The 19,231-nt window shown below is 40.1% G+C and overlaps 1 protein-coding gene across 1 annotated transcript in view; it reads left to right on the forward strand.

The window, feature by feature from the left end:
• The window catches only part of FBXL7 (F-box and leucine rich repeat protein 7), a 188,726-nt gene that overhangs the window by 26,728 nt on the left and 142,767 nt on the right, over positions 1-19,231 (forward strand). Inside the window, exon 2 of the mRNA XM_049823895.1 lies at positions 18,792-18,881. Within this exon, the coding sequence (XP_049679852.1) occupies positions 18,792-18,881 (90 nt within the window). The remainder of the gene's footprint in view (positions 1-18,791; positions 18,882-19,231) is intronic.

The following is a 19,231-nucleotide window of genomic DNA, read 5'->3' on the forward strand; positions in this document are numbered from 1 at the left end:
CCCCCCAAAAAAAGGCTGAAACTAGAAGTTGTAATGCTTGATCACAGGAATGAAGTTATCAAATTATCTTTCAGACCTGGAAGCAGGGGTAGAGATTCTATGTTAAAACAAGAGGTCTTTAAACTATTACCATGGTGCTGGCCTTTCTCCGTAACATGGGGGAAAAGTCACCTTCTAGGTAAAAACACCTTAAAAAATCCCAACAGTCATGCTTGCTATTTTGTTATCTTCCTGTTGGGCCTTACATTTGTAAGTGTCTAGGGAAATTGGTGGCATGGCTACTCTGTGGACCTTTTCTCACAGGAGAAGGCCATTTGGATGGACCCAGACCATCTTTTCCTAATACTGGCTATACAGCTTGAATCTGCCTGAAGTCAGTCAACTATGGATTTCACTGTTCTTGGAAAACGTGAGTGGCGTTTGTACAGCTGGGTGTAGACCACCCCCTTTAGCCTGATTTTAGGCACCCAGTGATCTGAAATGTTGCATTCCTGGTAGAGCAGGAGTGCTCACAAAGTCGGTACTGGACCATAGGGAAAGATCTGCTATGAGGTACATCATCAGACCTCCATGTCTCTTGGTCTGCCCTACTGTGGGCTTTGCTTCAAAAGCGGCTGTTTAATTAAATGTCAGGACTCTTGTCAAATTCCAGCATGACGTAATTAAAACATTCTCCACAGGCAAACTCTGAGCAGTTGGTATTAATCAGAAACCTCAAGCACCCTCGGGTAGTGCTCTCCAGAGGGCGATCTTCCAGTTTGAACAGAAACCAAAAGGGGATGAACAGATGGGAAGCAAACTCACTCATCTGCAGTAATGTAAAGTTTTCAGTGAACTGAATCTCTTCCTCCTGCCTGTGCAGGAGAAGTAGTAAGTAGCCATGTGCAAGCATACAGCTCAGTCATCCATCACTTACCGATACTTTTGTAGATTTTGACAATGCTGTCATGAAAGTCAGTCTAGTTCAGTGTGCTGTATCAGTGCAGACTTGTTAGATGAAGAGGGTGACATGACCACCTACTTTATCCCCTGATTTTTACAGCTTTTTTAAAGTAATAAATCATTGTGGAAGATAGTGTGTGTCATGACCCTGCATTCCTTTGCAGGGATACTGTTATATGTCACTCGGCAGTTTGTTTTACCCACTGTGGTGGGTACTTGATCAACTTGCAGAGAAGTTTTTATTCTCTGCTGTTCTTTTCAGTGAAAACTGGATTAACTGCTTGCTCTTGCCACCAATAGGAGAAAAAGCTTTCCCTGGACACTTCCAGAATTGAAACCAACATTGGTTGGGTTAGTTGTTCTTCCTGCTGGACTGCAGCAATGGAATAAAATTCCAGTCCTCCAGAGTTTGTTGTTTTGTGTGTTGGAAGGGTCAGATGCATATAGAAAGACAGATTTAAGCAAACAAATAGTATTTAATACTAGTTGGCTTGATAGATATTTGCCTACCTACTGGCAGACTGTTAAGTCACAGAGAACTTCAGCTGAGAGACTCGAAAGGGGAGGTAGCTTTAAAGACATTTCATAGCTTGAAGGACACTTTGGGAAAGTGCCTGTGGATGTCACTAGGGAGTAGGTGGAATTGAAGGCTGTGAAGGAAGAGCTGTTTGGCTGGCTCGATTCACAGGCAGGATGGGTACAGTAAACCATGAATAAGTCTGAATCAACCAGTTGCACCTCCCTTATGTGAGGTCATGCCTGGGGATAGTTTTAATTGTGTTGATTTTTTTTAAAGTGAACAGTGAATGCAATGTCGTAAGACATTTTTTTTATCAGTGGTGCCTATTTTGAAAAGGGAGACTGCCAAAATGCTTAAGAAAGGTTATTCTGCACTGTTGTAAGCCAGTGGAGTTGGGGTAATGAAAGCTGAGGCTGAGATTTATCATTCTGAAACAGAGAGAGCTTTACATAGAGAAAGGTCACCCTGGTAACAGATCAAGCTTTATGTAATAGATTCCTCAAAAAAGGTTCCTTTTCAAACAGGTATTTGCTAATGGTTGTTACATGGTTTTAAGGTAAGAGAAAATGACAAGGGCATGATAGTAGTCCTTTCTGAGAGAGGTGTGCTTTTCTTCAGAGTCAGATGTGATAACTGTGCCAAAAAGGCGTCTGCTGTCTGGCATTGTCAGCCAGAGATCGGAGTCAGATCAACCTTTCTGTCTGGCCCAGTGCAGTGGACGCATGCTCAGTATCCGTCTCTTCCTTTGTGTGCCAAAACCACTTTGGCAACAGATCTTCAATAGTTATGTGTATTTTTAAATGCTTTAGATATTAGATTCAAAATGTATTCGGCCACTTGTGAGTGGACTTATTTACTAAAGATGTTTGTCAGTAACAGATGCCTCTGTCTACGGCTTCAGATGTTATGGGGATGCTTTCTAAGGTTGGATTTTACTACTGGAGCTCAAATTAGACTGTTTTTCACTTCAACAAAAAGAGTGCTGTATTGCAAAGGAAAAAGTCAAAGAGCGTCACATCTTAATTAACCAGTGAGAGAGCTTGTTGTGAGGTGTTCATTGACATCTGAAATACAAATAATGAATTTCAAAGTAGTAAAACTAGCACAGTTGTTGCTTTGTACAACTTCCATTCTGAAGTGATCTTAAAAACGGAAACACCTTTACATTTCTTCTTGATGGTATGCATCTGTTTGTGTGCATTTATATGCAGAAATAAAGTTCCTCACTGAGTTTTCAAGTCAGCATGGATGTTCAAATAGCATTTATTCTTTTTTTAACTATGAATTACTAGTTGTGCCATGCTGATTAGTTGTAGCAGGAATCTTTCTAGAAAAGAAACAGTGGTGTTCTACTGTCTAAAACTTAGTTATTTACCTAAGACAGCTCCCCTTTGGTAGGTTTTGATTTTTATTTCAGAGGTGTAGTATCATTTCATTAGTACAGACATCTGTTCCACACTGTTGGAAGCACAGGAGGCTTTTTAGAAAATATTGTTTATATTGCCTCACCTCTGCTAACCAACATTTTACATATAGTCCTACTTGTTTTCTGACATAGGATAATTTTTTCTTGTATTCTTCACTTCTTCCTTCCTTCCCCTACAGACAGTCACTGCTTATGTTTTGAGGAAGTAACATCTAATAAAGTTTGCTGCTTCTTTGGACAAAGGCTATGACAAATAGTGGAAAACCAGTTGTGATGATCTTAAGCATTCTCACGTTCTCTCAGGTCCTCTGGTAGCACATTTAAAGATGAACGTGCAATTTTTGGCACAAGTGGAAAAATCAACCTGTTTAAAATGCCTCTGGAGCTGGCTTGAGCTAACATAAGCAGATTTTTGCACTAAGGCACATACTGTGCAAGAACGTGACCTGCTCCATTTGTGTTGCAAGTATTGCTTACCACCGGCGCAGGTGAGGCAATAGCTGAAGGGAGAGTAATTGAATACAGGCTGCTGCTGCGCTGGGACCTGGTTTGGGTACTCGCTGTGTTCCCTGGACAGAGTTAGGGGGCTTGATTGTTCCAGGCTGGTGTAGGACTGTGCTGGTCTTCCTGCCGCTGTAGGGCTTGTGCCTATGTTTAGAAAAATGTTAGCCTCCGATTTCCTTTAATGAAGGTAAGGAGTACGCAAGGAAATACTCAGATAATGTTTAAGTGAGAATGCTTCTTCAGTATGTTGTATAGTTTTGGAGAAGTCAGATTTAGTAGATGAGTGCTTGTGTTTCAGTATTAATACATATCCCATTGGCAATTATTCTCTGATACATGGAATTATTTTCGCATTTCAATTCAATTAGATTTTGCACTACATAGTCTTCTACCAGTTCATTAGTATCTTAAAACCTTCTGAAGGCCCTTTCTGTGTCAGAGCCGTAGTTTAGCTGATAGACTTTCCCCCAAATGTAGCACTGAATAGCATAGTGGAGAATGAGATAAATCAGCAAAACTTCTAACTGGGTTGGACAAGCAGTATTGCTCCTTGTCTTCAGAAACCATCTGTACTATGACAACTAGATTTTAAGAGGAGTAAGTCAGGTTCTTGGCATGGCATGCAGTATTTCTCAAACTGTAATTTTATAGTGGCATTTAGTAAAAACATATGTTGAAAAAAAAAAATCATATGAGCAGTTAGCAGCTCTCCTAAGTGTAGTTAGCAAAGGATAAGCTGTCCTTTTAAAAGGATATTGTGGAAATGAGCACTGGACCAAGTTTCCTGCACCTGTGTCTCTTTGACATCAGCTATGTTTTGATCTGATATGCAGCCATGGGCATACCAAGACTGGAGAGATGCAGGTGTTTCCCTCTGGCTCGCGTAAACTATATGCTTCCCTGGAAATTAAATGCAGCTTGCTATTGCCTGCAAGTACAAAAGTAGATGTTTGCTAGTTAAAGAGGTGCTTAGGTACAAAAGGTGCCAAATAGCACTAGACAAGACTTTTCAAAAAGGAGGGAGTGGAAGGAAATGCACAACTGTCATCAATTCCCAGGACATAACTTATCTGCTCCATGCTCTACTTCTGTGTACAACAGTCCAGACTTGCTCTGTCTGCTAGCAAAAACTTACTAACAAGGCTCTAAATTCTAGTGAACTTAGTTGCTAGAAATAATCAGACAGGTTGGAGCAAATGCAGGAAGATGCAGAATAAATCCCAAATGGCTAAATTGTGAGACATCTTTAACTCGACACTTGAAAGTCACTATGAGAATGTTTCTTGTCAGACAGATTGTGGTCAAGGAGTTGGAGTAGTTCTCACAGGAATGAGTTAGCAGTGATGACTGCTTTCAGTAAAATGAAGCTAACCAGAGAGACTGAAATAACTGGAAGAAGTTGAGCTGTATTTTGTTTAAAGACAAAAGTATTCACTTATGTTTGGATACTCCGGCCTAACAGGTCTGCCATAAAGGCTGCTCTTCTGTACTCTGCTTAATGTCATTTGGTTCATCAGGTCACATCTTTCAGAGTCACTAGGAATAAGGTGCTAACCCTTAAGTAGAGCCAGTTGGGACATTTCCCTGCACTGCGCTGCATAGGTAGTGTAGTTGGTTTCAGGATGATGCAAAAAACATTAAAATGAATAATTGAGTGGAAGTTTATGCAAGGAGAGAACCAGAAGGAGCTCATAGATAGTGTGCTTGGACCTTAGCCTGTTGACCACAGAGCCTGGTCTGTGTTTTCCATTAGCCTCAGACCAGTTGACAGCCCTGTTTGGATTTTTGGATTTCTAGTTTCATTCCCATGTTACCAACCCGATTCTTGATGCCTTTTTTTTTTTTTTTTTTTTTTTGAGATAATGAACTGTTTCTTCTGTAATCATTGCTGTTGCATTGCCATAGGCAATTGTACCACTTTATATGCCCTTTCTGAGCTTTTACAACTCCCTCAGTTATTACAAAGCTTAACAATGTTTTTTGTTGCATCGTTTTAGAGAAATTCTTTTTTCATATTTCTTTGGTGTGGCTTTTGTTAGTTTTTACCAGTACTGCCTAATTAAAACCTATATGTTGAAGTAGGATCTGTACTGAGGTTACACTGAGTGCTTCAGGGTGCTCACATAACATTGTAGTAAGGGTGGTGGTGAGGATCTGGTGTCAAATGACAGAATATTAATGCAAGCATCGTGTCCTCCTCTGTCCCTCCTTCTGTACAGGTGACAAGTTGGGTCAGAGGAAGACACTTAGCATGAATAAATGACCATTGCAATAATCAGTGTGATGCAGAGCAGGGTGGTGGGCAGCTGGAGACCAGCCCTGCTGTAATATTGCAGAGGCAGGGAGTGATGGCCCTGGGGGGCGCTGAAATGGGGTCCTGGGCTGTGGGCGGGTGGGGGGAAGCCCAAGGGGAGAGGGAGTGGACATGGAGAGACAGGGCTAACTGTCCTCCAGGTTGTAACAGTAGTGACTTTCCCCTGGTATGCTTTTTGCTCCTGAAGAACCATCTGGACAAGAACATTGTGAGCAAGAGATTGTTTGGACTGTCATGTGTAATGGTCACCAACATACCCACTGTATGTAAATGGAGGTAACACCTTTGGCTTCCAGTATCCTGGGCCAACTCATTTTACACCTTTGCCAAAGGCTTTTGTGATTTTACAGACCTAATGTACTTCTCATTATATTTTCTGTTATTGTCTTGAGTGCAAGAAGTCCAGGCTGGTTAAAGTTGAACGGAGAGCTACTCTGGCTGTGCCAAACTAAGGTTAGCAGTTGCTGTCCTTACCCTTCTTTCAGCTGCTTGTCTTGGCTCTGGCTATCCTGTCCTGTTGTATCTGCTCTCTTTACTCCTGTTGCAGATGTGCCCTAGTTTCAATATTTTTTTTCTCTAATGAGGTGCTAATACTGAATACTACAAGTATGATTTGTCATACCCAAGAACAGAATTATTTTTTGTCTGTACTGCAGGAAAGAAAGAGGACTGAAGCATGCCTTTGTAAAAAGGTATTGGATAAAACAGTTTTGAAAGCAGTGCCATTCTGAAATTCTTTCAGAATTACTCAGTTCAATCTGAGCCTCACAGATATACTTCAGAAGGGTGGGGTTTTTTATCCTCAAACTGTAACCAAACAATTTTTAAGCCAGTGGCACATATACTACTAAATAGTAAGAATGAAAAAAATTTCAAAATTAATTACTGAATAATCAACAGGGTAGATATTAGCTACTTTCATTTTTGCCTTAATGTGTCCTTCTCCCACTGAATAACTGTGTGAGTTATAAGTAACAGGGCTCCGGTGAAGGTAGTGGGGCAGGCTAATAAGTGTCCATTATCAATTTTTTGTTGCTAGTCTGTTGGGATACCTTGGAGTATGCTATGCTTAAAATAGATGAGGAAATTCTAATGTCTTGCGACTGATGCATTTATATTTAACTCTTCTGAGACTTTTCATGCCATGTTTCCATGTTCTCTTAAAGGAAGGTGTGTGTGGAAGACAGCTGCAACATATATAATGCTGCAGAAGAAACAAAAATGCTGAATTGGCACTGAAAGCTACATAATTTCTGTGGAGAATTACTATCCTGCTCATATTCTGGGGATAGATGAGCCTCTGTGTTTTGGATAAGCTTCTATTCCCAGTGTTCAAGCAGTGATTGCAGCAGCAAATTTTAGTGTGCAGTCTCTGTACAGAGTTAAGACCAGAAGATGATTGAGTTACGCAACTGAAACTACAAAGAGTTTTCAATAGGAATAATGGAATTATTTCTATTTATAATGAAGTGATCTGTTAAAAATTTGCTTAAAAAAAAAATCAGGCAGGTACTTGGGGTTTTTTTTGGTTTGGGTTTTTCTTTTATTTTGCTTGCTAACATTGCCAGACATCGGTGGTTACTGCACTCTTAGAGCTTCTTTAGATTTCGTCCCCCTTTTTCTCTGAGTTCTGTGAAATTGAGTTGATTGTAAAATGTACAGTGCAAAGCCTTAGTTTGATTTTCTTTTGTAAGCATAGCTTCTTTCATGCTCTTGTTTTTAATTCGGTTATGTGTGCTGATGATTTTGGTTTCTGAACCTGCTAGTATGTGGCTTGTAACTTTGCCAAACTTGACGGTCAATAGAAAAAATGAGACGTGTTTCTCAAGTGTGTAGATTATCTCTTTTTAGTTGCCTTCAAGATACCACTTTGTATCGCTGTATGTCTTTTTCACAAATTTGTTTTATTTAGTTTTCATAATCCCACAATTTTTTAAAGTTTCCTTTTACTTGCATCCTTGAGTCAGCCACTTCCCTTTCCCCCTCTCCCCCTCCCTGTATCCATCAGTGAAGAAAAGCTGGAAGTGACTGTGCTTATCTAAAGGAGTAAAGTGATCCTCGTCTGTTTTTCCTTAGCTGTCAGATTCCTTTGTTCTTCTTTACTTAAAAAGTCATCTTAGGCTTTCAGATCTGTATTGCCATGGGAAGGATTTTTGCATTGCTTTTCACAGCGTACATTGATACCAGAGTACTTTGTCCACTGTCTTGGTAAAGGTATTTCACACTCACCTCTTTACTCTTAACTCTGACTTAACCAGCTGTCAACATTAAAACTGAAAATTTGTTGGCTATTGTGAAGTTGGTTATTGTGGTGTTACTATGTACTATGCCAAAAGAGTTGCTCCCCCAGCACTGCTGCAGCAGCCACCTCCAGCTGTGGGTTCCTTCTGCTTCCACTGTACCTGACTTAGCAGTCACGCAGTTATAGGAAGAATCTGTTTAGTTTGCTGATCCAGCTCAGGAGTAAGATAGAGGACAAAGAAATTACTCTTTTTTTTTTTTTTTTTTAATCAGATCTGCAATCTACTCTATACCTTTTTTGTGCCAATTTAGTATCAGACCAGGAAAGTAAACACCTTAGTAGAAACTTCTATGTGAATATTTTCAGCATGGTACCCAAACTTTGTTGGATTTCAGATAACATCATCAAAAGTAGGCTGTGGGAATAGCTACCATGGGAGAGGTTTTGGAGATCTATTACCCAACTTAAATACATACAGAAGCTCCTATTTGGGTGGAAAGACTACTATAAAAATCTAGACTTCAGTCAAGCTTGACAGGTGTCATACCAATTGCCTTCATGCTCTGTGCTGCTGCTGCTGTGCTTGTTTTGGTAAACTGTAGAATTTTTGGTAAATTGGCCTTCACTTGTCAGCCTTTCCCAAGTGGTTTTCTGCAAACTAGTTGTGCGAAGAACCAAGTCCACAAGGGAGACTAAGAGCAGGGACTGGTGAAAGCTTAACCAGCCAGGGAAAGGCCTGGCAAAGTTAACAAAGTGTGTAGTAAGATTTCCGTAGAAGAGATAAAAGTCAGCTACTGAAAACAGGTTGAGAGCTGGGAAGCGGGTTGGGACAAAGGCTTGCTTTGGATCCTCCTCAGGGGTGAGCAAGTGGAGTTGTGCAGCCAGATTGACTGGGTAACTTTGCTTTTAGAGTTCCTTTTGGATGGAGAAATGAGGCATAACTGGGGACTAAACACCATATTCAAGAAAAAGTTCTGCATGCCCTGTAGCTACATCTTTAATGCTGATTAAAACTCCATCTTTGACATTGATGTCATCTTATAAGCTGTAAGCAGGATAGCTGGGCCTTGATACCAGAACATTCACAGCTGCTTTTGACTGTGAACACAGTGTGTCTGTTCCTGCAGCAGTAATAGCACTTTGTGGTTTAGTGCATGTATTGGATGCAGCTCTAATAAATGGATGAAAATTTCTCATTGAGACTATCGTAACCTTTGTGCTTTAAGTGAAATGAGCAGTAAAATTGATAGTGCAAGTTTAATGTTAACCTTTTGTGTTCAAATACTGGGACTAGTTGTTTGTGAAAATCTAAATACAGATTTTTTAAGTGTTAATAGCATTATTGTAGAAGACAAACATGTATTTTGTAGTTTTGATTTTGGACTTCTGAACAGTATGTTACTATCTAATGAAATTCAGACCTATACCAAATGCATGATGCATTCCAGTGTAACAGTAGGTTCTGCAGCCACTTCAGAATCTGTACTGCAGTTTATCCTCTCAGGCTATCTCTGGCATGTCTCATGTGTTAACATGCAAATTAAGTCTCTACCAATTTATATTTGGTATTGAACTGAATAGCCATTGCCTTTTCTGAATATAAAGAATTAGAGTTTTGTTTAAATTACAGTGGAGTTGGAGAAAAACAAATTTGAAGCAACCATTAGTGGAGAACTTGGCAATGAAGTGACATTCTCAGAGGTTGTATAAAGCCAAAAAAAAAGGATTTAGTTTTGTTCTGACTCAATTGTGTTTACTAATGTCTTGTGTTGGTTTAATAATTTTCAGCTGTTGGATTAAAATAGTAGATTTAAGGTTAGGTAGTATATACTAAGGAAGCGTTGTTTCTAACTAAACTTTAGAACAGCATGAGTAAATGCCCCTCTTAAAACATGCTGGTGATCAGAAGAGAATTTGTAAAGAAAACCCCAATATTGAATGAATGTAACAGTTTCTAAGAAAAATCTGAGATTTGGTAGGAAGGGCAAAGTTTTATTTCCCTGTTTCTGTGGCAAAGTAGAAGGCTACCGTGTAGGAAATGCTTTTGGAGTACAGTCTAAGCCATTTCAGTGAAAGGTAGCATTTTAAGACTCAGTCATGAGACGTGCTAGTCCTGTTAAGTAATAAAAAGATGTTAGAGATCTCTCATCTTGTTTTCTCACTTTGAGTTCAAGTAAGAAACGTACTTGCATTCTTTCCTTCTCGGGCAGCATTACTTCGATAATATTTACCTCCTAGACTAAATTGTTCATGGGCTCTTACTAGTGTTTGAAATGTAGAGCTTAACACTTGGAGTGGGTGCAAAGTTTGGCTGCAAATTAGCATTACCTTCTGGCATGCAGGCTGCTTAGTAGGCTTCGAAGAGAGGCCTTGTACCAGAGTAGTTTATGATCTGTTATTACTTCTTTATAAACTCAGCAGTGATATGTGCTGTTTGTCAGTCTGTATTTCTGTATTGTGCAATGCTTTTATGAGCGGAGATGTACTATCTTCAAAAATGATGGTGACTTTAGCAGTCCCACTTACAGTTCTTGGTTAAGAAGCCTCATCAGTGAGTATTGAATTTCTCTGGGAAAGGGATCAGTATCATCACCTGTTAACGTGGGGGAGGCAAAGGTACAGGAGTGAGATGTGTTACTTGAGACAACTAAAATGTGTGCCCTGCCCCTTTTCAATCATTAGATTAGTCCACTTGAAGACATCATTAAATAAAGTCTTTAGCCGTTCTGAAATCACAGTCAGTTATTTGGCACCAAGATGCGAGCCAAAGATGTCAGAACTACAAACCCAGTAGGCTTCTAGCATGGCACAGCAGGTACAATCAGTGTCTATATGAACGATCTACTTAAGCTTTACATTTTTAATCCAGCCTCTCTGAATAGGCTTGCCTTGCTAGCAGTAAACATCATTCTGCTAAACAGTTCTGAAAAATTCAGTCTCACACATGCATTTTTATAGAAATTTTTCAAGCATTTTGCAGTACAGTGGATAAACCATTGTATCTTACAAGCCACAGAACTTCAGTCATATTTACATCAGAATTAAACCAGTCCTTTTTGCTCTCAGTGATACAGCTTCACCTTGCAGTGGCTTGGTGAATCTTGTTGTAACGCTGACTAAAAAAGCCGGTACTCAGAGGCTGTCTCTCAGGGGTTTGTACTCCAAGGCGCCCGCCCGAGGCTGAGGGGCTCGGCTGGAACCGGCCCAGGGCAGCCCCTCATCTCTCCTCACAGGAGCGGCCGCCCCTGCAGCCCCCCAAGGTCAACACCTGGGCACCTGCACCCAGGAAAAATTCCTTAAAGATACTAAAAATGAGTAAGGTGACTCTCTCCCTATGAGAGAGAGTTTAGTATGCTGGTTATGTTCTGTTAGCGTTTGTGGGAGACTTTGTAGTGCGCTGTGATACCTCAACAGGTGAGGGAGGCAGTGACTGGAGGGACAGCAACGACGGCCAAGTTGGCCTATGTGGCCTTAGTTGAAATGTAACTTAAAACTTACAGAAATGCTGCAGAACTAGAAGTATGCTATTTTGTAACTAAGTTATGCCAAATTTCACAGCCAAATTAAGCGATCCTGGAAGCTGGAGTTATGATTTTAATATAAAAAATAATATGAAGATGCCTGTAGAGATTGTACTCTTGAAAGAAATGTTGTCCTGAAGTGCCACTGCTACCACATATCTGCAACCCCTTCAATCTTCAGTGTGCTTCCTGTGAAACATTCAGCTTATTTCCTTTCCTCGGGGTTGGCGTTTGTGGAGATTACTGTTTGTTTTATCATATCCTGACAAATGTTGGGTGGAATGAAATTTGGAGCCTGTGTGTATGTTGTGGTGGCACGTTATGTTTTAATTTGATTTGGGAAAATAAAATAAAAAAAACACACTTGAGAACCCTACTGCTAAGATTCTAGGGCAGAAGAACAATGTGGATTTGTAAATTACCATGTAACCCATCCTGAAAGCAGTTCAATAACCGACAATGCTCGTAGGTAGGTAACTTCAATGTTAAATCAGTGGTAGTTTGCTCAGCGGTTAAGAGTTAATAAATGGAAGCCAGTTTTATGACATATAATTTCCATTGGTAGAAATGTAAAGTACAAGGAGAATGATTGTCCAAAGTGTGTAGTCCAACTTTGCTTTTTTACTTTGGATAAATGAATTGATATATTTCATCTTTAAAGGATGCCATATATCCTCAAAGCCTAAGTATTGCAGTGGGATGCTGATTTCCATGAGGATACTTAGAAACATACTAGGAGTCTGTGGTCTCTGGAGGTGCAGATTGTAAAGAGATACGTTTGAGGTTTTGGAGACTTGGACCAGCATAATGTGTCTTGTGGAAACAGGAGAAGGAAAAGAGATTTTTTTTCTTTCCTCTTGCATGATCTCTGATGCTTTGAGGTTTGGATTGGGTTTTCTGGTTCTCTTCTTGATGTAGTTGGCGTATATTTGATTAAAAAAAAATCTTGTCTGAAGATATAGAAGAGAAAGCAATGATCCTCTGGTAGAAAACCATATGCATATGCCCTTTCATGTTGAGAAATTGAATTTGACTAATGTCATTTGTCTAAGAATTGATGACTTAGGTAAAATTTTTCAGACTTCTTTACATCAAAGTCATGGCAATATAATGCTTTTGGACAATTAAAAAGATTAATGGATCTTATTATTCTGGACTTTACTACTTTTTGCATTTTTTTCTCAATGATTGTGCTTTGTTTTTCTGTTTTGGCATTTTTTTCTAATGTTTCACTTCAGCCTGGCAGATGGTGGATTTGGCCCTGCTGTCCATTTAACTCCTTGGGCAACTGTTACTGCCTGCTGAAGGCAGGTGACATTGGATTAAAACTTGATGTCAGGAGTAATACTGCTGTTATTTTCCAGGGTGGCATAGTCAGCCTGTTTGTCTGAGATCTTAGAAGGGCGTGTAAAATATGGCACAAAAATGCCCATACATCAGAATCCAAGGGCAAATATCCTGCAAAAAAACCTAGTAGAACTATTTCAGAGCAGAGTGAAAGGGACTCGCTGCCAGGACACACCTTCAGCTGTCACACAGGTCAATGAGCCTTGTGTATCTTATGACTTGCATCACATAATTCAAGCAGCCTCTCTTTATGCTGGTTGGATGTGCAGTAGCAATGAGGAAAATAACAAAATGCAACAGAAGAGGTGACAGTGCTACAGTCAGAAACACTGTCTGTAATAGCACAGGCTTTGCATATCTGCTTCTAGAAAATGGTTTTTCAGTCTCAAACAGTTATAGACTGCACTCTCCTCGGTAAGTTTAAGTTGCATTGCTTTTGTCCTAACTGACTTGTGATGTCTTGTGACACTTTTCAGCAGTGAGTGTGACTGGCAGAATCCAAAGTTTTCTTTTCACTGGTTCATGCTGTTTCCTTTCCAGTGCTTATCAAATGCTTCCATTTGGCAAAGATGCCTCGTGTGTGTTTAGTCTTACTTCTGTCCTGCAAGTTTTTGACAGCCTGATATACATTGATAGAGACGTTTGGCATGCTAATCGGTATGCTTTTGAAAAAAAAATTCTAACCAGCTACACAAGCAGCAGGGAAAAGCTATTGCTTTTTTGCAGCAACATTAAAATATAGAATAAGACCACCCAGTTCCATGCACAACCTTCTAGTAGTGTTTCATTGGATAGTCCATAGTATCTCTTCTATTAATATAGGTATTTTTTCTCTTCTGATAGCAAAAACCAAAGAAGCAAACGCTTTTAGAAAACAAACAAGCCTGATGTTTTAGTCAGTATAGCCATCTGTAATAAAAAGAAAATGGAACACGTTATTTTAATAGTCATGACTCAAAAAGAGACCAGGTAGATTTAATAGGGCAATGGGGCTATTGAGTAGTACGAAGACATCTATGACTAAAAAAATTCCTTGGGCTACAAAGGCCTCGAGGCAGAGATGATGTTCAGGGGAAGTATCTGTTATATGTTTACCTTATTCTATTTTTCTTTCCAGTAGGATCAAAATAAAATGTGTAGGAAATAGCATACTAAGTTAGATGGCTGGAATCTTGTTCCTATGACTATTGTAAGACCTTGGCACTAGTAGGTGGAAAAAAAATCCATACGCTTCCTTCTTCAGAAGCAGGTCCGAGGCATGATTTGAATTGCAATTGTGTAGCTGTGTGATTCTTTGCTGGTGTGGTGAAGACCATGCTACCTTCACTCCTGGTGTGAATTATGTTGTGTTGTAGGAAAATAGCCACCTTCTGCCATATCTACCTACTACCATAGTGAAGTTTGCTTTCTTTTGGATTGCAACTTCTGGCTTCGATGAAAAACCTGTTGAATATATGAAGGAAACTCTAGACAATTGCAAGTCATGCTAGGGAAGCATTTGGCAGGCCTTTAATTTGCTTTAAGCAAAGGACTAAATACAGTCATTACTTCCATAGTCTTTGCAATATTGCCCTCTGTTTGGTCCCTCTTGTCATTGTGCTAGAACCCGTCACGTTATATTTACTTACTATGACTTTCTCAGTGCACTTTTTAAATTTAAGAGAGAAACTGATCTCTGGAGACTGGTGTTACGCTACACCTTAAGTTTTCCTATGGCATTAGGGAAATCAGCAGTCTTTGAACTTACATGGCATATTAGGCAGATAATGCCCTGAGAAAAGCACTGCAGAAGAACCCTGCCTCAGATGAGCTCAGGTGAGTGTAAGGCCTGGGAATTCATGCTACTTGCTTAATGTTCGGCAGCACCAGTTCCATATACTAAATCATAATTTGCCTTTCCTTTGCCTTGCAACATGCTTCCTGAAAGCAGTATGTGGGCATCAAACATAGCATGGCAAAAGGCTTCTCTGTCGAGTCAGGTGTTTTCTGACTTGAGGACTAGATGGTGTCTCCTCTAACACAGAGCTTCTGCTTAAAACATTTTTTATTAAAAAGTTGCTCATTTGTTACAGACCCTTCTTGATGTGGTTTTCAGAGAATGAACCCTAGATGGGAGGCCTACTTTCTTTCATGTCTGTTTAGTTTTGTATGCTTAACTTAGTGTAGGTTAAGGACTGTAGAAGGTGGTTGCTGTATTCATTGCCACTGCAGTTGCCTGCAGATCTTTCTTAAAGAGCTTGATTAGGATAAGCCATCTAAGGAAAAAAAGGCAACATCTTTGGGAGCTATTTTTGCAGCTATTTGGGGTATATATTTGTTGGATATACAAGTCTGTAGTGAGTGGCATAATAAGATCTAGTACTTCACTATTAAGTTGCTACTATTAAAGGTATAAAAGGAAGGTGTGGTAAAACCTGGTGTAGTCAGTTGGAAAGGCATTTGTATGATGAATTTTTCATAGAAGCACGGAAATCTTGGGATGATTAACACAGCTTACAGGTCTACAAAATGCTGCCCTCACAGAGGCACCTTAATTACAAAATTACAGCATTGTCGAAGCGTGAAGGGACCTGGATCATCTGTTTCAACCTCAGTGCTCAAAGCAGGGTCAACTAAAGCAGGCTGCTCATGGCTGTGTCCATTTGGGGTTTGAGTATCTCCAAGGATGGAGCCGCCACAGCCTCTCTGTTCAACCCGTTCCAGTGTTTGACTATTGTCACAGTAAAATAACTAAATATTTTATGTTTAAATGTAATTTCTTATGCTTTGATTTGTGCCTGTTGCCTCTTGTCCTGTCACTGGGCACCACTGAAAAGAGCCTGGCTCCCCCTTCTTCACGTGCTTCCTTCGGGTATTTATATACATTGATAAGTTCCCCCTGAGCTTTCTCTTCTCCAGGTGGAACAGTCACAGCTCTCAGCCTTTTCTCTTGAGAGATGCTCCAGTCCCTTCATCTTCATGGCCCTCCTCTGGAATCTCTTCAGCATGTCCCTACCTATCCTGGACTAGGGAGCCCAGAACTGGGCCCAGCATTTCAGGTGTGTCTCAACAGTGCTGAGCAGAGGTGGGCAAGGATCAACTCCCTCAACCTGCTGGCTATATTCCTCCTAATGCAGCCCATGGTGCTGTTGGCTTTCTTTGTCACAAAGGCCCATTGCTGGCTCATGTTCAATTTGGTGTCCACCTGGGTTGCCAGGTCTTTCTCTGTCATGACGCTTTCCAGCTGGTCCATCCTCAGCGTGCACTGGTGCATGGGGTTATTCCTTCCCAGATGCAGGACTTGGCATTTCCTTCTGTTGAACTAACTTCCTGAGGTTTTTGTCAGCCCACTTTTCCTCAGCCTCATTAGGTCCCTCTGAATGGCGGAAACCTCTTGGTGTATCAACCATTCCTCCATATTTTGTATCATCTGGGAACTTGCTGAGGGTGCACTCTTTCCTGTTATCAAACCCAAGAGAATATTTACTCTTACATGTTGGCTCTTGCGTGTGTACATGAGTCTGCAGTAGCCAAATCTAGCCTATTAGAAATGAATGGCGTTGTTTTGCACTAAAAGAATAGATGTAGTGTCTGCTAGTCTATTTAAAACACTTTTATAGTAAATTTCCAGTGTACCTCCTGCTCCCCCTGCCCCCTACCCCCCAAATGGAGAGTTTCAGAGTAGACAGTGAGGAAGAAGGCTTGTTTTATAAACGGTAAGTATCTAGACTTATATCTGGCATTTCACAGTTTCTACAGAAGTGTGCAGTTGTAAATAATATGTTGCTTTTGGATGTACTGGTAATCAGCACCCTATACTGGGTAAAATATTTCTGTTGTGCTCTTGGAGGCTGGCTTGTATATGGTGTAAATAGATTATTGAAGTTAATAGGGGAGGTTGGTAGCTGCAGGAAGCATAAACTTTGTGAAAACAACCTATGCCACAGATGACCAGCTAGTAACTCTGCTGTTGTTTCATATCACTGACTTCCTTTCCCCCCAAAAAGATTTTTTTTTTTTTTTTTTAAGAGGAAATCCTGTTTATTTGCTTTGAGGAAAGAATTTTTTTCAGTTAGTCTCTTTTTTTATTTTGGTTGGGTTTTTTTCTTTCTATTAATCTGTTAAGAAGTGCTGATATTCCTTGGAAATTTGTTTTCTGCTTCTGCTGGGTACATGAGTTTTTTCTGGTAGTGGCAATACCATCTAAATACCTTTCTTGTCATTAATGATTTCATTATCAGCTATTGCAGGTGTTTCAAGTTCTCTGGCTTCTTCCTGTCAAATAGCATTTTACATTTATCCTTCTCTTTTTTTCATCTGCCTTTTTTCTACTACAGCCCTGGTTGCCTTAGCTGGAGAGCTATTTTGGGGCAGTCATTTCTAGAAAGACCACCACAGTCCATTACTCCAACTCATGTCACAGCTTGAGCAATTGAAGTGGTATTCTAGAGGCAGTGCTTCTTGGGTTTGCTTAACTTCATAAAGGAATGTAAAAAGCAGCTAGTGAATCACTGAAAGTATACTTTTTTCCTCTTCACCCCACCCAACTACTAGCCTTAGCCATTTATTTTTTACTTCCTTCTGGCCTTTTTAATATCCTTTCACTCCACAATCATCTCTCAAATCTGAGCATGTTAACTTAAGCAACTTTGTGGAGAGTGATTCTCTAGGGCTGGCTGACGGATTAAGTGGCAGTACCTTGGTTGTGAAGCAACCTACGTTTGCACATTCTCCAGTCGTTTCCCATTAAAACTTAAATCCTTGTTCTGTTGTGGCACCTTTAAAAAGCAGACCTCCTCCTTACATCTAAATGTTATGGAAACCAGGCATACTGTAACCCAGAACCCCAAGGAATGCTTGATTGAAATAACAGATCAGAAAAGTCTCTTGCTAACATTCCTATGATTATAGGGTTATTCGAGTGACAGAAACATGGTGTCAGCTAGCTTTCTGCGTACAGCCTAATTTTGGTTCAAAACCTAACATAGCTCTTAAAGGCTTCACTGATGCAGTGTTTGTGGGGATAGATAACTTCTTAAAATGTAACAGTATTCATTACCTTTCCTCTCTCTAGAATTATCTCGCGTATTGCTGATTGGGTGGTTGGTCTGGTTTCTGCTGCAGAGCAGCATGTATTCCCGGTTAGTAGTTACTGAGATTGAATAGAGTGAGCGAAGGGAAACAGAAGTGACTCATTCTTAGATCCTCACAGGTAAACAAAAAGGTAGCTTTGTTTTAGCCCCCTCTGTTCTTATGTGGTAACTATCTCAGTTAAATTTTTCTTTGTATTTGGATTTCTTCTGTTGGTAACCTGTACCTGGTTTGACATCTCGCATATAGGTCTGAGGGCATTGATGTAGGAAATGCAGGAAAAGGTCTTAAAGAAAATGAGAAGAAGCATCCGTTGGTTCTGACTTACAGTTAAAAAATGAAAGGTGAAGAACAGCAACTGCAGAAGTTAGTTTTAAAATTCTGTATTACATCAAGCAGTGAGCATGGTGTAGGAGGACACAGGAGATACCTTGCTTTCATTTTCACATGACCAAGTGACTTGAATACATGATGTGAACACATAAAACAGAAGTCTAAACTCATTTACCACATTTTGAATTTAACCCTTCATGCTAGTGAGGGTCAGTGCCTATTTGTGCTGATCTATGTTAGAGGTATTTGAGAAAGCTGATCAAGAAAGTTCTCCTAATGTTGTTAATCACAAACTTTTCATTTACAATGGAGCTTAGCAAATAATGAGAGTCCCTGTGACACGGGAGGCTGTTTGCAGCCTTAGTACATGTAGAGATACACATGCTGTAAGTTATAATGCAGTTAACTCCCACCCCAGTGTGTACAAAATGAACATCAGCTGCTTTAAACTCAGTTTAAAGCTTCCTGGAATGGTTCCATGTTCTGATATGGAAGGTCTTTCTATTTCGCTGTTGATACTCATGTTTTTTCTCTCTCCCTCCCACCCTCTCCACCTCTTTCTCCCTTTGCAGGCAAAGGCAGCTCAAGCATCTCATCCGACGTGAGTTCAAGTACAGATCATACACCCACCAAAGCCCAGAAGAATGCAGCTACCAGTGAAGGTAGGCAGCTGGTACTCATTACCCAGGTCAGGCCCCCCAGCATAATCCTAGCAATCTTCAGAAAAGGAACCCCTCCTCCTCATTCCTTCTGTGTATTAGAAATTAAAAACCAGTTCTTCCTGTATACAGTTTCCATTCCTACCTGCTGTAGTTTCTGATTTAAGCTTGTGACAAAGGGTTTAGGATACTTCTGCAGGAAAAAAAAAAGAGGGTTTTGAGTAATTTTGCATGCTACTTTTTCAGCAAAGGCTTTTATACTTAAGATTTCATGTGATCCGATTTTGAACTTATTTTGAAGAATATACTTAATGGAAGCTTTTTGGCATACATTCTAGGTTAAATCTCAGCCT

This window comes from Accipiter gentilis, chromosome 20, assembly GCF_929443795.1.
Source record: "Accipiter gentilis chromosome 20, bAccGen1.1, whole genome shotgun sequence".
Taxonomy (NCBI): Eukaryota; Metazoa; Chordata; class Aves; order Accipitriformes; family Accipitridae; genus Astur; species Astur gentilis.